General features: G+C 41.6%; 1 protein-coding gene across 1 annotated transcript in view; it reads left to right on the top strand.

Annotated features, from left to right (window-relative positions):
* Window positions 1–21,573, top strand: part of PRMT3 (protein arginine methyltransferase 3) — a 95,181-nt gene that overhangs the window by 47,770 nt on the left and 25,838 nt on the right. The window contains exons 12-13 of the mRNA XM_069740250.1: window positions 4,493–4,680; window positions 7,041–7,127. Of these exons, the coding sequence (XP_069596351.1) occupies window positions 4,493–4,680; window positions 7,041–7,127 (275 nt within the window). The remainder of the gene's footprint in view (window positions 1–4,492; window positions 4,681–7,040; window positions 7,128–21,573) is intronic.

Genomic DNA, 21,573 nt, shown 5'->3' with positions numbered 1-21,573 from the left:
TTCAACAGGACAATGACCCCAAACACACCTCCAGGCTGACCAAGAAGGAGAGTGATGGGGTGCTACGCCAGATGACCTGGCCTCCACAGTCACCAGACCTGAACCCAATCGAGATGGTTTGGGGTGAGCTGGACCGCAGAGTGAAGGCAAAAGGGCCAACAAGTGCTAAGCATCTCTGGGAACTCCTTCAAGATTGTTGGAAGACTATTCTCGGTGACTACCTCTTGAAGCTCATCAAGAGAATGCCAAGAGTGTGCAAAGCAGTCATCAAAGCAAAAGGTGGCTACTATGAAGAACCTAGAATATAAGACATAATTTCAGTTGTTTCACACTTTTTTGTTAAGTATATAATTCCACATGTGTTAATTCATAGTTTTGATGCCTTCAGTGTGAATGTACAATTTTTATAGTCATGAAAATACACAAAAATCTTTAAATGAGAAGTTGTGTCCAAACTTTTGGTCTGTACTGTACACAGTGACTGCACCAGCAGGAAAGTGAGTGCAGCTCTGGAGTATAATACAGGATGTAGCTCAGGATCAGTAATGTATATACACAGTGACTGCACCAGCAGAATAGTGAGTGCAGCTCTGGAGTATAATACAGGATGTTACTCAGGATCAGTAATGTAATGTGACACAGTGACAGCAGAATAGTGAGTGCAGCTCTGTGGTATAATACAGGAGGAGGTAACTCGGGATAAGTACAGAAAAAAATATAATGTAGATTAATTCTATATAGTAAGTGAACTAGTGGCAGACTTTGGGCCTCACTGCCTGACGAGAATACAACCCTTTTTGTAGCTGCCTGTTTTTTGTTAGAGCCACAGGTTAAGATTTTTTTCCACTTCTTTCATTTTATTGCTCCCAGTAAATTCAGTTATAAAAGTTTATTGAAGCATTTTTAGATGTGTAATTGCTGAGCAGCCACACGTTGGTTGACCTGTGATTTATAGAAGCAGAACCCGCCTTACCTTATGCTTTCTATATATTGACCTATTCTACTGCCATTTTCTCAGATTTGACATTAAGGATTTGATCTTTTAGTTCAGAGGTCCCCAACCTTTTTTGCCCCAGGGACCGGCTTTAAGCAAGACCAGTTTTCCATGGCCCGGTGGGGTGGGGGTGGGGCAGGGGTGGGGCTCTGGTCATATGGGGGTGGAGTTATGGAGGGGTGGAGCTTAGTGCATACTTATCATGTAATTATGACATTTATAATGAGAATTTGATTCACACATTCACACACACACACACATTCTCACACACACACACACACATTCACACACACATTCACACACACACTCTCACACACACACATTCACATTCTCACACACACACATTCACACACACATTCACACACCCCTCTCACCTCTCCTCGCACTCTACCACAGCATCTCATTGCCTTCCTCTGACACAGCCGGCCGCTGAATGATGACGTCATCCAGCGGCGTGTCTGTGTGAGAGGAAGCAGGAAGACAGATCGCTGGGCAGCGGAGCTGCAGGGATTTCTCCCTGCCTGCCGCAGCCACCCTGCAGGGGCTCCCCTCCACCTCTGCACACATTGGGATCCGGCGCTCTGCAGCTTCTCTGTGCCGGCTGTCAGCTTGACAGTCGGCACAGAGAACAGCTGACTCCCTGACCGGGGACGGCAGAATGCAGCCGCCGGGGGGAGACACTGCGGACCGCCGAATGAGGCGGCCCGACTGCGCCCCTCCCTGCCGGCTGCACCCGGGGCAAATGCCCTGGCTGCCCCCCCCCTAGATACGCCACTGGGCGTGTCAGTGAGGAGAGCCTGCCGCCCCACCCCATCAGGAACACACCATGCTGCGCAGGAGGGCTGCCCCCTCGTCCTGCATAATGTTCTCTGCCGGGAGCTGCGAGCTGTCACAGAGCGTGCTCTGACCAGGCGCAGGGCCGCGAAGCTAGCTGTCAGCGGCGCCGCGGACCGGCTGAAAAACCTCAACGGCCCGGTCCTGGTCCGCGGACCGGCGGTTGGGGACCTCTGTTTTAGTTGATATAAAGTCTGTTTTGACTTTTCTTCGTCTTTGCATTTTTACGATCTTTCACTCTAGAACAATCAGGAGTTACAAATGTGATAATAAAGTGTTTATGGAGCAGAAAATACAAAATATTACAGACTGAGACTAGTGCAGAACGCGATTCCTCACTCGTTACTCTGAGAACCATCTGCCAGGTGTCCTTCCCTTGTGAGAATGACAGATATCTCTGTAAGCAACTCAACATTACCTGCAGAGATAACGACCACCTGACCGTAGAAGAAGCCGTAACCTCCGACCACCAGGTTATATACAGAATTAATATAACATCAGCAGTAGGTGACATTACTTATAATATAGGATGTAACTCAGGATCAGTAATGTAATGTATGCACACACTGACTGCACCAGCAGAATAGTGAGTGCAGCTCTGGAGTATAATACAGGATGTAACTCAGGATCAGTAATGTAATATATGTACACAGTGACTCCACCAGCAGAATAGTGAGTGCAGCTCTGGAGTATAATACAGGATGTAACTCTGGATCAGTAATGTAATGTATGTACACAGTGACTGCACCAGCAGAATAGTGAGTGCAGCTCTGGAGTATAATACAGGATGTAACTCAGGATCAGTAATGTAATGTATGTACACAGTGACTCCACCAGCAGAATAGTGAGTGCAGCTCTGGAGTATAATACAGGATGTAACTCAGGATCAGTAATGTATGTACACAGTGACTGCACCAGCAGAATAGTGAGTGCAGCTCTGGGGTATAATACAGGATGTAACTCAGGATCAGTAATGTAATGTATGTACACAGTGACTGCACCAGCAGAATAGTGTGTGCAGCTCTGGGGTATAATACAGGATGTAACTCAGGATCAGTAATGTAATGTATGTACACAGTGACTGCACCAGCAGAATAGTGAGTGCTGCTCTGGAGTATAATACAGGATGTGACTCAGGATCAGTAATGTAATGTAATGTACACAGTGACTGCACCAGCAGAATAGTGAGCGCAGCTCTGGAGTATAATACAGGATGTAACTCGGGATCAGTACAGGATCAGTAATGTAATGTATGTACACAGTGACTGCACCAGCAGAATAGTGAGTGCAGCTCTGGTGTATAATACAGGATGTGACTCAGGATCAGTAATGTAATGTAATGTACACAGTGACTGCACCAGCAGAATAGTGAGCGCAGCTCTGGAGTATAATACAGGATGTAACTCAGGATCAGTACAGGATCAGTAATGTAATGTATGTACACAGTGACTGCACCAGCAGAATAGTGAGTGCAGCTCTGGTGTATAATACAGGATGTAACTCAGGATCAGTAATGTAATGTATGTACACAGTGACTGCACCAGCAGAATAGTGAGTGCAGCTCTGGAGTATAATACAGGATGTAACTCAGGATCAGTAATGTAATGTATGTACACCATGACTGGACCAGCAGAATAGTGAGTGCAGCTCTGGAGTATAATACAGGATGTAACTCAGGATCAGTAATGTAATGTATGTACACAGTGACTCCACCAGCAGAATAGTGAGTGCTGCTCTGGAGTATAATACAGGATGTGACTCAGGATCAGTAATGTAATGTACACAGTGACTGCACCAGCAGAATAGTGAGCGCAGCTCTGGAGTATAATACAGGATGTAACTCGGGATCAGTACAGGATCAGTAATGTAATGTATGTACACAGTGACTGCACCAGCAGAATAGTGAGTGCAGCTCTGGTGTATAATACAGGATGTAACTCAGGATCAGTAATGTAATGTATGTACACAGTGACTGCACCAGCAGAATAGTGAGTGCAGCTCTGGAGTATAATACAGGATGTAACTCAGGATCAGTAATGTAATGTATGTACACCATGACTGGACCAGCAGAATAATGAGTGCAGCTCTGGGGTATAATATAGGATATAACTCAGGATCATTAATGTAATGTATGTACACAGTGACTGCACCAGCAGAATAGTGAGTGCAGCTCTGGAGTATAATACAGGATGTAATTCAGGATCAGTAATGTGATGTATGTACACAGTGACTGCACCAGCAGAATAGTGAGTGCAGCTCTGGAGTATAATACTGGATATATTTACACTGTAAAATACTTTTTATGTAGATTCTGTTCATATATAAATGATGCTCACGGATGTTATAAATCAATCATTTTCCCCTGAAATCCCAGAGAGTTCTCAGTACCTATTAGTTCTTTCCGTCTCATCATCTTTTGCTAAACTTTGTTAGACATTACTCTGATCTGTTTCTTAGCTATGTGTTCTGAGAAAGCTGCAGTCTCCTGTAGATCGCTATTACACTACTTGTTTTTTTTTTAAATTTCTCTACATGAATCTGGAAAAGTGAATTCTCCTTAGTTATGTCATACTTGTAGGGCGAATGTATTACTTTGATATCGAGCAGATTTTCCTCTTAATATGTTTGTGCTAATGTTTTTTTTCTAATCTTTGTGTCCTTCAGTTTATCCAGATCGGTGTAACCTCAGCATTGTGGCTCTGTGTGATCCGGAGAAGCACAGCGGAAAGCTGGCGTTCTGGGACGATGTCTATGGGTTTAACATGTCGTGCATGAAGAAAGCCGTCCTACCTGAAGCCATAGTGGAGGTTGTCAGTGCAGATACTGTGATCTCCGAACCGTCCATTATCAAGGTAATAATCACCAGTATCTAATCATTAAAACGTGGGAACAAACAAATATACTTTGTAGACTTGCTGATTATTTTGCTTAACACTTTTAAGATCTCTGCTTGCTGTCAATGAAAGGAAACATTCTGCGGAAGCTCCTTATTACACTTGCTCCAATTATAAGCAGCCTAGAAAATCCTCTGTATAATTCCTTAAACATGTGTTATACCTTTATTCTATGTTATATAATAATATGAAAGGGAGAGAGATTTGTGCTGGGGTGAATGTGCAGTGCCCAGAGGGTTGTTTAGATGGGAGAGAGTGTACCAAACCCTCAGCTGTGGGTGGTATTAAGTCTGGACAGGTTTTAAGTAATGATGAGCGAATATACTCGTTACTTGAGATTTCTCGAGCACGCTCGGGGGTCCTCCGAGTATTTTTTAGTGCTCGGAAATTTAGTTTTTCTTGCCGCAGCTGAATGATTTACGTCTGTTAGCCAGCATAAGTACATGTGGGGGTTGCCTGGTTGCTAGGGAATCCCCACATGTACTTATGCTGTCCTAACAGATGTAAATCATTCAGCTACGGCAATAACAACTAAATCTCCGAGCACTAAAAAATACTCGGAGGACCCCTGAGCGAGCTCGGGAAGTCTCGAGTAACGAGTATATTCGCTCATCACTAGTTTTAAGCAATTCAATTTAAAAAAAATATATATATGTATATTTTGTCTTTCAGTGACAGCAAGCAGAGATCTTAATTACCAGAATATGTAATACAAAGTATTTTAGAAAATTATAAAACTTTTCATGATACATTGATTAAACTAATTGGTATAAAACCCAATAACATCTGTCCCTAATTAATGAAAAAAAATTGAAAATCTGATCTTTCTTCCTGCTCTGCTTTTTCTTTTAATTGGAGCTAGTCTGCACTTCTTTTACTTTTTTATTTCATTTATTTTTTTTACATAAGGCAGTGGTTGTACGTTTGTATAGATGCTTGTCCCCCAATAAAAAATATACCTTTATTGTAGAGATCCGATGTGCTAGTCATGAGAAATCTAGTGTAGACGCAATAAGAAAATCAGACGAAGTACAGTTCTTTGGGGGCATGTCAGGTACATTGTTCCGCCCCCAAGGAACTGCTGTTCCAGCCCCATTTGCATATGGCTTCTACTCCAGATTTCTCATGACTGGCACATCGGATCTCGACCATTAGAGTATAATTTTTATTAGGGGACAAGCACATCCTTACCATTAGTCTAATTACTTGATTTTATCAAAACAGCCAGCAGCCTATTAAGTGACACCGCTCGAATCAGGGTCTCTGCCCCTACATTATGCCCCTCTCAGATTACATAGCAAAAAATCCTGCTGACAAATTTCCTTTAATAAATCTGGATCAGAGATTTCTCTGATCCCAATTCTTACAGTGGGATCCTGGATGCCCATCCCCTAATAAGCGATTGTGACCACTGCATGTACATCCGTTGCCTGAAAAAGGCAAAGTGTGACGTGTGTACCAATCAACATGGCATATATACCTTGTATACTCGAGTATAAGCCAATATTTTTTTAGGCTGAAAGTGCCCCTCTTGGCTTATACTCGAGTCATTGTCCCAGGGGGTCGGCGGGGAGGGGGCGCGGCGGCTGTCACATACTCACCTGCTCCTGGCACGGTCCCTACATCTCCGATGGTCTCCGGGCGCCGGCAGCTCTTCCTGTGTTCAGCGGTCACGTGGTACCGCTCATTAAAGGAATGAATATGGACGCGACTCCACTCCCATAGGGGTGGAGCGCATATTAATTACTTTAATGAGCGGTACCAGTGACCGCTGAACCCCGGGACAAGCTGCCGTCTCCGAGACCATCTGTCAGTGAGAAACAGGGACCGCGCCAGGAGCAGGTGAGTATAACGGGGGAGGTGAGCATTGCACGATATTCACATTTCCCCGTTCCACCGCCGTGCGCTGCTCCGTCTTCCGCGTCCTCTGCCTGTGACGTTCAGGTCAGAGAGTGCGATGACGTGGTTAGTGCGCGCCCTCTGCCTGAACGGTCACTGCAGAGGATGCGGAAGACGCAGCGGCGCACGGCAGTTGAACTGGGACTGGTGAATATATATATATATATATATATATATATATATATATATATATATATATATATATATATATATATATATATATATTTGTTGGGATTTTGCTTTTTTTGGCTGCGTAACTAGCTACATATCAGGAGCGTCTGTGACCACAATGATGCCTCCCGCGACGCACGTCGTAGCCTCTCGCAGGCTGCAGGTTGCGTCTTATCTTCTCCATCCAGGACATGGACTCTACTTCTGTACATTAAGTTTTTCCTATTATTTCCCCCACCCCATTTTAGGACATTATCTGCCGGACGACCACAGTGAAAGATTTGGATTTCTGCGCAGACTTCTCGCTGCCGATCACCAGGGACGGGGCGTGCACGGTGAGTGGTGGGGTCTGCGTAACTGGGATCGTGACCGAGCTGCAAGGGCGTCTGATATTCCTTCTCCGCAGACCTTCAGCCACACTGACAAGTGTGACACCGGGAAATGTCAGTGCTGTAAAGAAAGAGTTTAAAGGGGTTTTCTGAAACTCAACCAATGTGTCATGAACAATTCTGTAACTTTCTAGAATACTGGTTGTTTCACTTCATTGCCAATTACTGAATTCAGCGGCTGATCTACAGGTTGGAAGGGTAGAATCGAATCTTTTATCTTCACTGTAAGTGACGCAGAAGTTAGGAGTCTGCACTGAGCTTGGCCGCGGACTTGTTTTTTTGTGTCGTCTTTACACCTAGTGATAAAAAGTCATCTGATAAAGGAAAAACTAACTTTTCCTCTCTGGTGGAGAAGGCTAGTTAAGCTATTTGGAGTCTACTCACATGCTTGCAATTTCCAAAGAATAAGAAGCAGAACAGTGAGTGCAGCTCTGGGGTGTAATACAGGATGTAACTGGGGTTCACTACAGGATAAGTAATGTAATGTATGTACACAGTGACAGCACCAGCAGAATAGTGAGTGCAGCTCTGGGGTATAATACAGGATGTAACTCAGGATCAGTAATGTAATGTATGTACACAGTGACAGCACCAGCAGAATAGTGAGTGCAGCTCTGGGGTATAATACAGGATGTAACTCAGGATCAGTAATGTAATGTATGTACACAGTGACTGCACCAGCAGAATAGTGAGTGCAGCTCTGGGGTATAATACAGGATGTAACTCAGGATCAGTAATGTAATGTATGTACACAGTGACAGCACCAGCAGAATAGTGAGTGCAGCTCTGGGGTATAATACAGGATGTAACTCAGGATCAGTAATGTAATGTATGTACACAGTGACTGCACCAGCAGAATAGTGAGTGCAGCTCTGGGGTATAATACAGGATGTAACTCAGGATCAGTAATGTAATGTATGTACACAGTGACTGCACCAGCAGAATAGTGCTTGCAGCTCTGGAGTATAATACGGGCAGTAATTTAAGTACAGGATTATATTGATTATATCCTTATTTAAGCCTTACTTTTGTGCTCAGAGGTCGGCCTAGCCTTTTGTTTCATATGAAATTCCTCTCTTGTTGGAAGGATTGAGTTACCTTGCAAAATAGTCCTATGGATCAGAACCAGAACTGAATATAAGATGGTGCAATTAGTGGTGATACTTTCTCATGTCTCATTTATATATAGGTGGTGGTTTTCTGTGGAGTTGCCATTTAATTACAAAGCAATGCATTCTAGAAAAAGACGGAGAGGATCTTGGTGTTTGTCTTCACACATATGTAGAATTTATGGTCTCCTACCAAGAAAAAAGCCTCTGCTCAGTGGGGATAATGTGGTTTATTGTTCATTTACTGCAAGGTTGGGCAGCAGGAGATGATAAATGAAGTGTCAGACACTAACTAAACCTATCCCCTCCATCACCCCCCTCGCCAGTAATAGCCGGGATCTAGTACAATAGATTTCTATGTATCTTGTAGTCATGCTCGGGCGTTTTATTATAATAACCGCGGCCCAGTGCTAATTCCATGACTGTTGTCTGTAAAACATTTTTCGGTGTTGCCGTTCCGTTTTGCGTCCCCTTCTCATTATGGGGGTCCTGCCGGGAACTGATGGAATGAGAATTGATCTGGCGTTGTGTAATTTCAGGGCAGAAAAAGATTTATATTACTTGTAGACCGAGAGCAGGACTCTGCAGACAATGGAAAAATCAAAATATCGTTGCCTGGAATACAAGGAGAATAATAATTCATTCCATGTCCTCTAAACATTCATGGGGTGGGGATATTTAAGAGGGGGCCCTCAGCGTGTGCATGATTGGTCGGTAAACATGGGGGAGACTAGACCTTATTTTGCCTTGTCCCCCATAATTAAAGTCTTATCCAAACCCCAATATTTTGATAATTGATTAGGCCAATATGTCTTAATGGTAGACGTCCCACTAATCAATAACCCATACCACTGCTGGTGGACAATAGCATGGTGTGTCTGCTCTGGTATATAACACCATGTATATGCTCTGGTATAACACCATGTATATGCTCTGGTATAACACCATGTATATGCTCTGGTATATAACACCATGTATATGCTCTGGTATAACACCATGTATATGCTCTGGTATATAACACCATGTATATGCTCTGGTATATAACACCATGTATATGCTCTGGTATATAGCACCATGTATATGCTCTGGTATATAACACCATGTCTATGCTCTGGTATATTACACCATGTCTATGCCCTGGTATATAGCACCATGTATATGCTCTGGTATATAACACCATGTATATGCTCTGGTATATAACACCATGTATATGCTCTGGTATATAACACCATGTATATGCTCTGGTATATAACACCATGTATATGCTCTGGTATATAACACCATGTATATGCTCTGGTATATAACACCATGTATATGCTCTGGTATAACACCATGTATATGCTCTGGTATATAACACCATGTATATGCTCTGGTATATAACACCATGTATATGCTCTGGTATATAACACCATGTATATGCTCTGGTATATAACACCATGTATATGCTCTGGTATATAACACCATGTATATGCTCTGGTATATAACACCATGTATATGCTCTGGTATATAACACCATGTATATGCTCTGGTATATAGCACCATGTATATGCTCTGGTATATAACACCATGTATATGCTCTGGTATATAACACCATGTATATGCTCTGGTATATAACACCATGTATATGCTCTGGTATATAACACCATGTATATGCTCTGGTATATAACACCATGTATATGCTCTGGTATATAACACCATGTATATGCTCTGGTATAACACCATGTATATGCTCTGGTATATAACACCATGTATATGCTCTGGTATATAACACCATGTATATGCTCTGGTATATAACACCATGTATATGCTCTGGTATATAACACCATGTATATGCTCTGGTATATAACACCATGTATATGCTCTGGTATATAACACCATGTATATGCTCTGGTATATAACACCATGTATATGCTCTGGTATATAACACCATGTATATGCTCTGGTATATAACACCATGTATATGCTCTGGTATATAACACCATGTATATGCTCTGGTATATAACACCATGTCTATGCTCTGGTATATAACACCATGTCTATGCTCTGGTATATAACACCATGTCTATGCTCTGGTATATAACACCATGTATATGCTCTGGTATATAGCACCATGTCTATTCTCTGGTATATAGCACCATGTCTATGCTCTGGTATATAACACCATGTATATGCTCTGGTATATAGCACCATGTCTATTCTCTGGTATATAGCACCATGTCTATGCTCTGGTATATAGCACCATGTATATGCTCTGGTATAACACCATGTATATGCTCTGGTATATACAGTTAGGGCCAGAAATATTTGGACAGTGACACAAGTTTTGTTATTTTAGCTGTTTACAATAACATGTTCAGAAATACAATTATATATATATATATATAATATGGGCTGAAAGTGCACACTCCCAGCTGCAATATGATAGTTTCCACATCCAAATCGGAGAAAGGGTTTCGGAATCATAGCTCTGTAATGCATAGCGTCCTCTTTTTCAAGGGACCAAAAGTAATTGGACAATGGACTCTAAGGGCTGCAATTAACTCTGAAGGCGTCTCCCTCGTTAACCTGTAATCAATGAAGTAGTTAAAAGGTCAGGGGTGGATTCCAGGTGTGTGGTTTTGCATTTGGAAGCTGTTGCTGTGAGCAGACAACATGCGGTCAAAGGAACTCTCAATTGAGGTGAAGCAGAACATCCTGAGGCTGAAAAAAAAGAAAAAATCCATCAGAGAGATAGCAGACATGCTTGGAGTAGCAAAATCAACAGTTGGGTACATTCTGAGAAAAAAGGAATTGACTGGTGAGCTTGGGAACTCAAAAAGGCCTGGGCGTCCACGGATGACAACAGTGGTGGATGATCGCCGCATACTTAATTTGGTGAAGAAGAACCCGTTCACAACATCAACTAAAGTCCAGAACACTCTCAGTGAAGTAGGTGTATCTGTCTCTAAGTCAACAGTAAAGAGAAGACTCCATGACAGTAAATACAAAGGGTTCACATCTAGATGCAAACCATTCATCAATACCAAAAATAGACAGGCCAGAGTTAAATTTGCAGAAAAACACCTCAAGAAGCCAGCTCAGTTCTGGAAAAGTATTCTATGGACAGATGAGACAAAGATCAACCTGTACCAGAATGATGGGAAGAAAAAAGTTTGGAGAAGAAAGGGAACGGCACATGATCCAAGGCACACCACATCCTCTGTAAAACATGGTGGAGGCAACGTGATGGCATGGGCATGCATGGCTTTCAATGGCACTGGGTCACTTGTGTTTATTGATGACATAAGAGCAGACAAGAGTAGCCGGATGAATTCTGAAGTGTACCGGGATATACTTTCAGCCCAGATTCAGCCAAATGCTGCAAAGTTGATTGGACGGCGCTTCATAGTACAGATGGACAATGACCCCAAGCATACAGCCAAAGCTACCCAGGAGTTCATGAGTGCCAAAAAGTGGCACATTCTGCAATGGCCAAGTCAATCTCCAGATCTAAACCCAATTGAGCATGCATTTCACTTGCTCAAATCCAGACTTAAGATGGAAAGACCCACAAACAAGCAAGACCTGAAGGCTGCGGCTGTAAAGGCCTGGCAAAGCATTAAGAAGGAGGAAACCCAGCGTTTGGTGATGTCCATGGGTTCCAGACTTAAGGCAGTGATTGCCTCCAAAGGATTTGCAACAAAATATTGAAAATAAAAATATTTTGTTTGGGTTATGTTTATTTGTCCAATTACTTTTGACCTCCTAAAATGTGGAGTGTTTGTAAAGAAATGTGTACAATTCCTACATTTTCTATCAGATATTTTTGTTCAACCCTTCAAATTAAACGTTACAATCTGCACTTGAATTCTGTTGTAGAGGTTTCATTTCAAATCCAATGTGGTGGCATGCAGAGCCCAACTCGCGAAAATTGTGTCACTGTCCAAATATTTCTGGCCCTAACTGTAGCACCATGTATATGCTCTGGTATATAACACCATGTATATGCTCTGGTATATAACACCATGTATATGCTCTGGTATATAACACCATGTATATGCTCTGGTATATAACACCATGTATATGCTCTGGTATATAACACCATGTATATGCTCTGGTATAACACCATGTATATGCTCTGGTATATAGCACCATGTATATGCTCTGGTATATAGCACCATGTATATGCTCTGGTATATAACACCATGTATATGCTCTGGTATAACACCATGTATATGCTCTGGTATATAGCACCATGTATATGCTCTGGTATATAATACCATGTATATGCTCTGGTATATAGCACCATGTATATGCTCTGGTATATAACACCATGTACAGTGGGGCAAAAAAGTATTTAGTCAGTCAGCAATAGTGCAAGTTCCACCACTTAAAAAGATGAGAGGCGTCTGTAATTTACATCATAGGTAGACCTCAACTATGGGAGACAAACTGAGAAAAAAAAATCCAGAAAATCACATTGTCTGTTTTTTTAACAATTTATTTGCATATTATGGTGGAAAATAAGTATTTGGTCAGAAACAAAATTTCATCTCAATACTTTGTAATATATCCTTTGTTGGCAATGACAGAGGTCAAACGTTTTCAGTAAGTCTTCACAAGGTTGCCACACACTGTTGTTGATATGTTGGCCCATTCCTCCATGCAGATCTCCTCTAGAGCAGTGATGTTTTTGGCTTTTCGCTTGGCAACACGGACTTTCAACTCCCTCCAAAGGTTTTCTATAGGGTTGAGATCTGGAGACTGGCTAGGCCACTCCAGGACCTTGAAATGCTTCTTACGAAGCCACTCCTTCGTTGCCCTGGCGGTGTGCTTTGGATCATTGTCATGTTGAAAGACCCAGCCACGTTTCATCTTCAATGCCCTTGCTGATGGAAGGAGGTTTGCACTCAAAATCTCACGATACATGGCCCATTCATTCTTTCATGTACCCGGATCAGTCGTCCTGGCCCCTTTGCAGAGAAACAGCCCCAAAGCATGATGTTTCCACCACCATGCTTTACATTAGGTATGGTGTTTGATGGATGCAACTCAGTATTCTTTTTCCTCCAAACACGACAAGTTGTGTTTCTACCAAACAGTTCCAGTTTGGTTTCATCAGACCATAGGGCATTCTCCCAAAACTCCTCTGGATCATCCAAATGCTCTCTAGCAAACTTCAGACGGGCCCGGACATGTACTGGCTTAAGCAGTGGGACACGTCTGGCACTGCAGGATCTGAGTCCATGGTGGCGTAGTGTGTTACTTATGGTAGGCCTTGTTACATTGGTCCCAGCTCTCTGCATTTCATTCACTAGGTCCCCCCGCGTGGTTCTGGGATTTTTGCTCACCGTTCTTGTGATCATTCTGACCCCACGGGGTGGAATTTTGCGTGGAGCCCCAGATCGAGGGAGATTATCAGTGGTCTTGTATGTCTTCCATTTTCTAATTATTGCTCCCTCTGTTGATTTCTTCACTCCAAGCTGGTTGGCTATTGCAGATTCAGTCTTCCCAGCCTGGTGCAGGGCTACAATTTTGTTTCTGGTGTCCTTTGACAGCTCTTTGGTCTTCACCATAGTGGAGTTTGGAGTCAGACTGTTTGAGGGTGTGCACAGGTGTCTTTTTATACTGATAACAAGTTTAAACAGGTGCCATTACTACAGGTAATGAGTGGAGGAAAGAGGAGACTCTTAAAGAAGAAGTTACAGGTCTGTGAGAGCCAGAAATCTTGATTGTTTGTTTCTGACCAAATACTTATTTTCCACCATAATATGCAAAAAAAATGATAAAAAAACAGACAATGTGATTTTCTGGATTTTTTTTTCTCAGTTTGTCTCCCATAGTTGAGGTCTACCTATGATGTAAATTACAGACGCCTCTCATCTTTTTAAGTGGTGGAACTTGCACTATTGCTGACTGACTAAATACTTTTTTGCCCCACTGTATATGCTCTGGTATATAACACCATGTATATGCTCTGGTATATAACACCATGTATATGCTCTGGTATATAACACCATGTATATGCTCTGGTATAACACCATGTATATGCTCTGGTATATAACACCATGTATATGCTCTGGTATATAGCACCATGTATATGCTCTGGTATATAATACCATGTATATGCTCTGGTATATAGCACCATGTATATGCTCTGGTATATAACACCATGTATGTGCTCTGGTATATAACACCATGTATATGCTCTGGTATATAGCACCATGTATATGCTCTGGTATATGACACCATGTATATGCTCTGGTATATAACACCATGTCTATGCTCTGGTATATAACACCATGTACAGGTGCTTCTCACAAAATTAGAATACATGTTAAGGAGCTGAAACTCCTAAACCCTTCATCCAATTTTAATGTGGATACCCTCAAATGAAAGCTGAAAGTCTGAACTTCAACTGCATCTGAATTGTTTTATTTAAAATTCATTGTGGTAATGTCTATAACCAAAATTAGAAAAATGTTGTCGCTGTCCAAATATATATGGACCTAACTGTATATGCTCTGGTATAACACCATGTATAAGCTCTGGTATATAGCACCATGCATATGCTCTGGTATATAACACCATGTATATGCTCTGGTATAACACCATGTATATGCTCTGGTATATAGCACCATGTATATGCTCTGGTATAACACCATGTATATGCTCTGGTATATAACACCATGTATATGCTCTGGTATATAACACCATGTATATGCTCTGGTATATAATACAATGTATATGCTCTGGTATATAACACCATGTATATGCTCTGGTATATAACACCATGTCTATGCTCTGGTATATAACACCATGTCTATGCTCTGGTATATAACACCATGTCTATGCTCTGGTATATAACACCATGTCTATGCTCTGGTATATAACACCATGTCTATTCTCTGGTATATAGCACCATGTCTATTCTCTGGTATATAGCACCATGTCTATGCTCTGGTATATAGCACCATGTCTATGCTCTGGTATATAGCACCATGTCTATGCTCTGGTATATAGCACCATGTCTATGCTCTGGTATATAGCACCATGTCTATGCTCTGGTATATAACACCATGAACAGTTAGGTCCATATATATTTGGACAAGGACAACATTTTTCTAATTTTGGTTATAGACATTAACACAATGAATTTTAAACAAAACAATTCAGATGCAGTTGAAGTTCAGACTTTCAGCTTTCATTTGAGGGTCTCCACATTAAAATTGGATGAAGGGTTCAGGAGTTTCAGCTCCTTAACGTGTGCCACCCTGTTTTTAAAGGGACCAAAAGTAATTGGACAATTGACTCAAGGCTATTTCATGGAGTGGTGTAGGCAATCCCTTCGTTATGTCATTCTCAATTAAGCAGATAAAAGGCCTGGAGTTGATTTGAGGTGTGGTGTTTGCATTTGGAAGGTTTTGCTGTGAAGTAAACATTCGGTCAAAGGAGCTCTCCATGCAGGTGAAACAAGCCATCCTTAAGCTGCGAAAACAGAAAAAACCCATCCGAGAGATTGCTACAATATTAGGAGTGGCAAAATCTACAGTTTGGTACATCCTGAGAAAGAAACAAAGCACGGGTGAACAGTGGTGGATGATCGCAGAATAATCTCCGTAGTGAAGAGAAACCCCTTCACAACAGCCAACCAAGTGACCAACACTCTCCAGGAGGTCAGCGCATCAATATCCAAATCTACCATAAAGAGAAGACTGCATGAAAGTAACTACAGAGGGTTCACTGCACGGTGCGAGCCACTCATAAGCATCAAGAATAAAAAGGCTAAAAAACATCTACAAAAGCCAGCACAGTTCTGGAAGAACATTCTTTGGACAGATGAAACCAAGATCAAACTCTACCAGAATGATGGAAAGAGAAAAGTATGGAGAAGGCGCGGTACAGCTCATGATCCAAAGCATACCACACCATCTGTAAAACACGGTGGAGGCAGTGTGATGGCCTGGGCATGCATGGCCGCCAGTGGCACTGGGTCACTAGTGTTTATTGATGATGTGACACAGGACAGAAGCAGTTGAATGAATTCTGAGGTCTTCAGAGCCGCAATACTGTGTGCTCAGATCCAGCAACATGCAGCCAAACTGATTGGTCGTCGTTTCATACTATAGATGGACAATGACCCAAAACATAAAGCGAAAGCAACCCAGGAGTTTATTAAAGCAAAGAAGTGGAATATTCTGGAATGGCCAAGTCAGTCCCCTGATCTCAACCCAACTGAGCAGCATTTCACTTGTTAAAGACTAAACTTCAGACAGAACGACCCACAAACAAACAGCAACTGAAAACCACCGCAGTGAAGGCCTGGCCGAGCATCAAAAAGGAGGAAACTCAGCGTCTGGTGATGTCCATGAGTTCAAGACTTCAGGCAGTCATTGCCAACAAAGGGTTTTCAACCAAGTACTAAAAATGAACATTTTATTTAAAATTATTGAATCTGTCCAATTACTTTTGGTCCCTTTAAAAACAGGGTGGCACATGTTAAGGAGCTGAAACTCCTAAACCCTTCATCCAATTTTAATGTGGATACCCTCAAATGAAAGCTGAAAGTCTGAACTTCAACTGCATCTGAATTGTTTTATTTAAAATTCATTGTGGTAATGTCTATAACCAAAATTAGAAAAATGTTGTCGCTGTCCAAATATATATGGACCTAACTGTATATGCTCTGGTATATAACACCATGTATATGCTCTGGTATATAGCACCATGTATATGCTCTGGTATATAGCACCATGTATATGCTCTGGTATATAGCACCATGTATATGCTCTGGTATATAACACCATGTCTATGCTCTGGTATATAACAGCATGTACAGGTGCTTCTCACAAAATTAGAATATAATCAAAAGGTTAATTTATTTCAGTTCTTCAATACAAAAGTAAAACTCATATATTATATAGAGACATTACAAACCGAGTGATCTATTTCAAGTGTTTATTTCTGTTAATGTTGATGATTATGGCTTACAGCCAATGAAAACCCAAAAGTCATTATCTCGGTAAATTAGAATAATTGACAAAAAAACACCTGCAACGGCTTCCTAAGCATTTAAAAAGGTCCCTTAGTCTGTTTCAGTAGCTCCACAATCATGGGGAAGACTGCTGACTTGACAGATGTCCAGAAGGCAGTCACTGACACACTCCACAAGGAAAGTACATTTTGCATTTCATTTGTAAATCAAGGTCCCAGAGTCTGGAGGAAGAGTGGATGGGCGAACCCCCTGATGATCGGGATCGGCGGGTTCGCCCAAGTTTTTCTGTAAAGTTCGAGATTGGGGCCTGAGATGACGCGAACTTGCGTCCGAACCCCGAACTTGGACTTTACAGATATGGGATGGGAGGGGGGGGGTCTGCAAAAGAAAGCATAAAATTAATAATAAACATTATAATTATACTTACCTGTCCAACGACGCATCCTCCCGTCCTGCTGTTTCCCGGCCGCATCTGCTTTCGGGGCCGTTCATTACCTTCCGGAGGTATTCTCTGCACTCCGTAGTCTTCAGCTTTCTCCGACATTGTTCGTGCTGAAAAAAGCCTACGATTTATGGGTCAGGAGTGAACCAGCTAACTAATTAAAATCACCTGTGGCTCTTGGGACTGGGAGTGCACATGTCCAGAAAGGCTTAATACAAATAGAGAACAAGACCAGCACATCCAAGCTAGTGTGAACAGACGCTAAAAAATCATATAAGTTGAAAAACGATAAAGGTTGCACCATTATTTACCAAGAATGATTACTCTAGCATATGGAAAATGCATTACTGCCATAGAAAATAGGGAAAAAAGCGCTATATAATGTACACATGAAATATTTATCTGCAAAAATTGCTATGAAAAAAGGAAGGTACTTCACGCATAAATTGGCCAATGTATGTGTGTATAACATGTATCGGTGCTGGTGTATAATAACCCCATGTATCAGTGCTGATATATAGCAGGTGTCTGTATATAACATGTATCGGTGCTGGTATTTAATAACCCCGTGTAGCGGTGCTGATATATAGCAGGTCTCTGTGTATAACATGTGTCGGTGCTGGTATATAATAACCCCGTGTAGCGGTGCTGATATATAGCAGGTGTGTGTATATAATAACCCCGTGTATCAGTGCTGATATATAGCAGGTGTCTGTGTATAACATGTATCGGTGCTGGTATATAATAACCTAGTGTATCGGTGCTGATATATAGCAGGTGCCTGTATATAACATGTATCGGTGCTGATATATAGCAGGTGTCTGTATATAACATCTATCGTGCTGGTATATAATAATCCCGTGTATCGGTGCTGATATATAGCAGGTGTCTGTATATAACATGTATCGGTGCTGGTATATAATAACCCCATGTATCGGTGCTGATATATAGCAGGTGTGTGTATATAACATGTATCGGTGCTGGTATATAATAACCCCTTGTATCGGTGCTGATATATAGCAGGTCTCTGTATATAACATGTATCGGTGCTGGTATATAATAACCCCTTGTATCGGTGCTGATATATAGCAGGTCTCTGTATATAACATGTATCGGTGCTGGTATATAATAACTCCGTGTAGCGGTGCTGATATATAGCAGGTCTCTGTATATAACATGTATCGGTGCTGGTATATAATAACTTCGTGTAGCGGTGCTGATATATAGCAGGTGTCTGTATATAACATGTATCGGTGCTGGTATATAATAACCCCTTGTATCGGTGCTGATATATAGCAGTTGTCTGTATATAGCATTTATCGGTGCTGGTATATAATAACCCCGTGTAGCGGTGCTGATATATAGCAGGTGTCTGTATATAGCATTTATCGGTGCTGGTATATAATAACCCGTGTAGCGGCGCTGATATATAGCAGGTGTCTGTATATAACATGTATCTGTGCCTGTATATAATAACTCTGTGTAGCGGTGCTGATATATAGCAGGTGTCTGTATATAACATGTATCTGTGCCTGTATATAATAACTCTGTGTAGCGGTGCTGATATATAGCAGGTGTCTGTATATAACATGTATCGGTGCTGATATATAGCAGGTGTCTGTATATAACATCTATCGTGCTGGTATATAATTATCCCGTGTATCGGTGCTGATATATAGCAGGTGTCTGTATATAACATGTATCGGTGCTGGTGTATAATAACCCCATGTATCAGTGCTGATATATAGCAGGTGTCTGTATATAACATGTATCGGTGCTGGTATTTAATAACCCCATGTATCAGTGCTGATATATAGCAGGTGTCTGTATATAACATGTATCGGTGCTGGTATATAATAACCCCGTGTAGCGGTGCTGATATATAGCAGGTGTGTGTATATAACATGTATCGGTGCTGGTATATAATGACCTAGTGTATCGGTGCTGATATATAGCAGGTCTCTGTGTATAACATCTATCGGTGCTGGTATATAATAACCCCGTGTATCGGTGCTGATATATAGCAGGTGTCTGTATATAACATGTATCGGTGCTGATATATAGCAGGTGTCTGTATATAACATCTATCGTGCTGGTATATAATAATCCCGTGTATCGGAGCTGATATATAGCAGGTGTCTGTATATAGCATTTATCGGTGCTGGTATATAATAACCCCGTGTAGCGGTGCTGATATATAGCAGGTGTCTGTATATAGCATTTATCGGTGCTGGTATATAATAACCCCGTGTAGCGGTGCTGATATATAGCAGGTGTCTGTGTATAACATGTATCGGTGCTGGTATATAATAACCCCGTGTATCGGTGCTGATATATAGCAGTTGTCTGTATATAACATGTATCGGTGCTGGTATATAATAACCCCGTGTAGCGGTGCTGATATATAGCAGGTGTGTGTATATAACATGTATCGGTGCTGGTATATAATAACCCTGTGTATCGGTGCTGATATATAGCATGTGTCTGTATATAACATGTATCGGTGCTGGTATATAATAACCCCTTGTATCGGTGCTGATATATAGCAGGTCTCTGTGTATAACATGTATCGGTGCTGGTATATAATATCTCCGTGTAGCGGTGCTGATATATAGCAGGTCTCTGTATATAACATGTATCGGTGCTGGTATATAATAACTCCGTGTAGCGGTGCTGATATATAGCAGGTGTCTGTATATAACATGTATCGGTGCTGGTATATAATAACCCCGTGTATCAGTGCTGATATATAGCAGGTGTCTGTATATAACATGTATCGGTGCTGGTATATAATAACTCCGTGTAGCGGTGCTGATATATAGCAGGTGTCTGTATATAACATGTATCGGTGCTGGTATATAATAACCCCTTGTATCGGTGCTGATATATAGCAGGTGTCTGTGTATAACATGTATCGGTGCTGGTATATAATAACCCCTTGTATCGGTGCTGATATATAGCAGGTGTCTGTATATAGCATTTATCGGTGCTGGTATATAATAACCCCGTGTAGCGGTGCTGATATATAGCAGGTGTCTGTATATAGCATTTATCGGTGCTGGTATATAATAACCCCGTGTAGCGGTGCTGATATATAGCAGGTGTCTGTGTATAACATGTATCGGTGCTGGTATATAATAACCCCGTGTATCGGTGCTGATATATAGCAGTTGTCTGTATATAACATGTATCGGTGCTGGTATATAATAACCCCGTGTAGCGGTGCTGATATATAGCAGGTGTCTGTATATAGCATTTATCGGTGCTGGTATATAATAACCCCGTGTAGCGGCGCTGATATATAGCAGGTGTCTGTATATAACATGTATCTGTGCCTGTATGTAATAACTCTGTGTAGCGGCGCTGATATATAGCAGGTGTCTGTATATAACATGTATCTGTGCCTGTATGTAATAACTCTGTGTAGCGGCGCTGATATATAGCAGGTGTCTGTATATAACATGTATCTGTGCCTATATGTAATAACTCTGTGTAGCGGTGCTGATATATAGCAGGTGTCTGTATATAACATGTATCTGTGCCTGTATGTAATAACTCTGTGTAGCGGTGCTGATATATAGCAGGTGTCTGTATATAACATGTATCGGTGCTGATATATAGCAGGTGTCTGTATATAACATGTATCGGTGCTGGTATATAATAACCCCATGTATCAGTGCTGATATATAGCAGGTGTGTGTATATAACATGTATCGGTGCTGGTATATAATAACCCTGTGTATCGGTGCTGATATATAGCATGTGTCTGTATATAACATGTATCGGTGCTGGTATATAATAACCCCTTGTATCGGTGCTGATATATAGCAGGTGTCTGTATATAACATGTATCTGTGCCTGTATGTA

This window comes from Ranitomeya imitator, chromosome 9, assembly GCF_032444005.1.
Source record: "Ranitomeya imitator isolate aRanImi1 chromosome 9, aRanImi1.pri, whole genome shotgun sequence".
In the NCBI taxonomy this organism is placed as follows: Eukaryota; Metazoa; Chordata; class Amphibia; order Anura; family Dendrobatidae; genus Ranitomeya; species Ranitomeya imitator.
The sequence above is the reverse complement of the archived record's forward strand: the minus strand, read 5'-3'. Positions and strand labels throughout refer to the sequence as shown.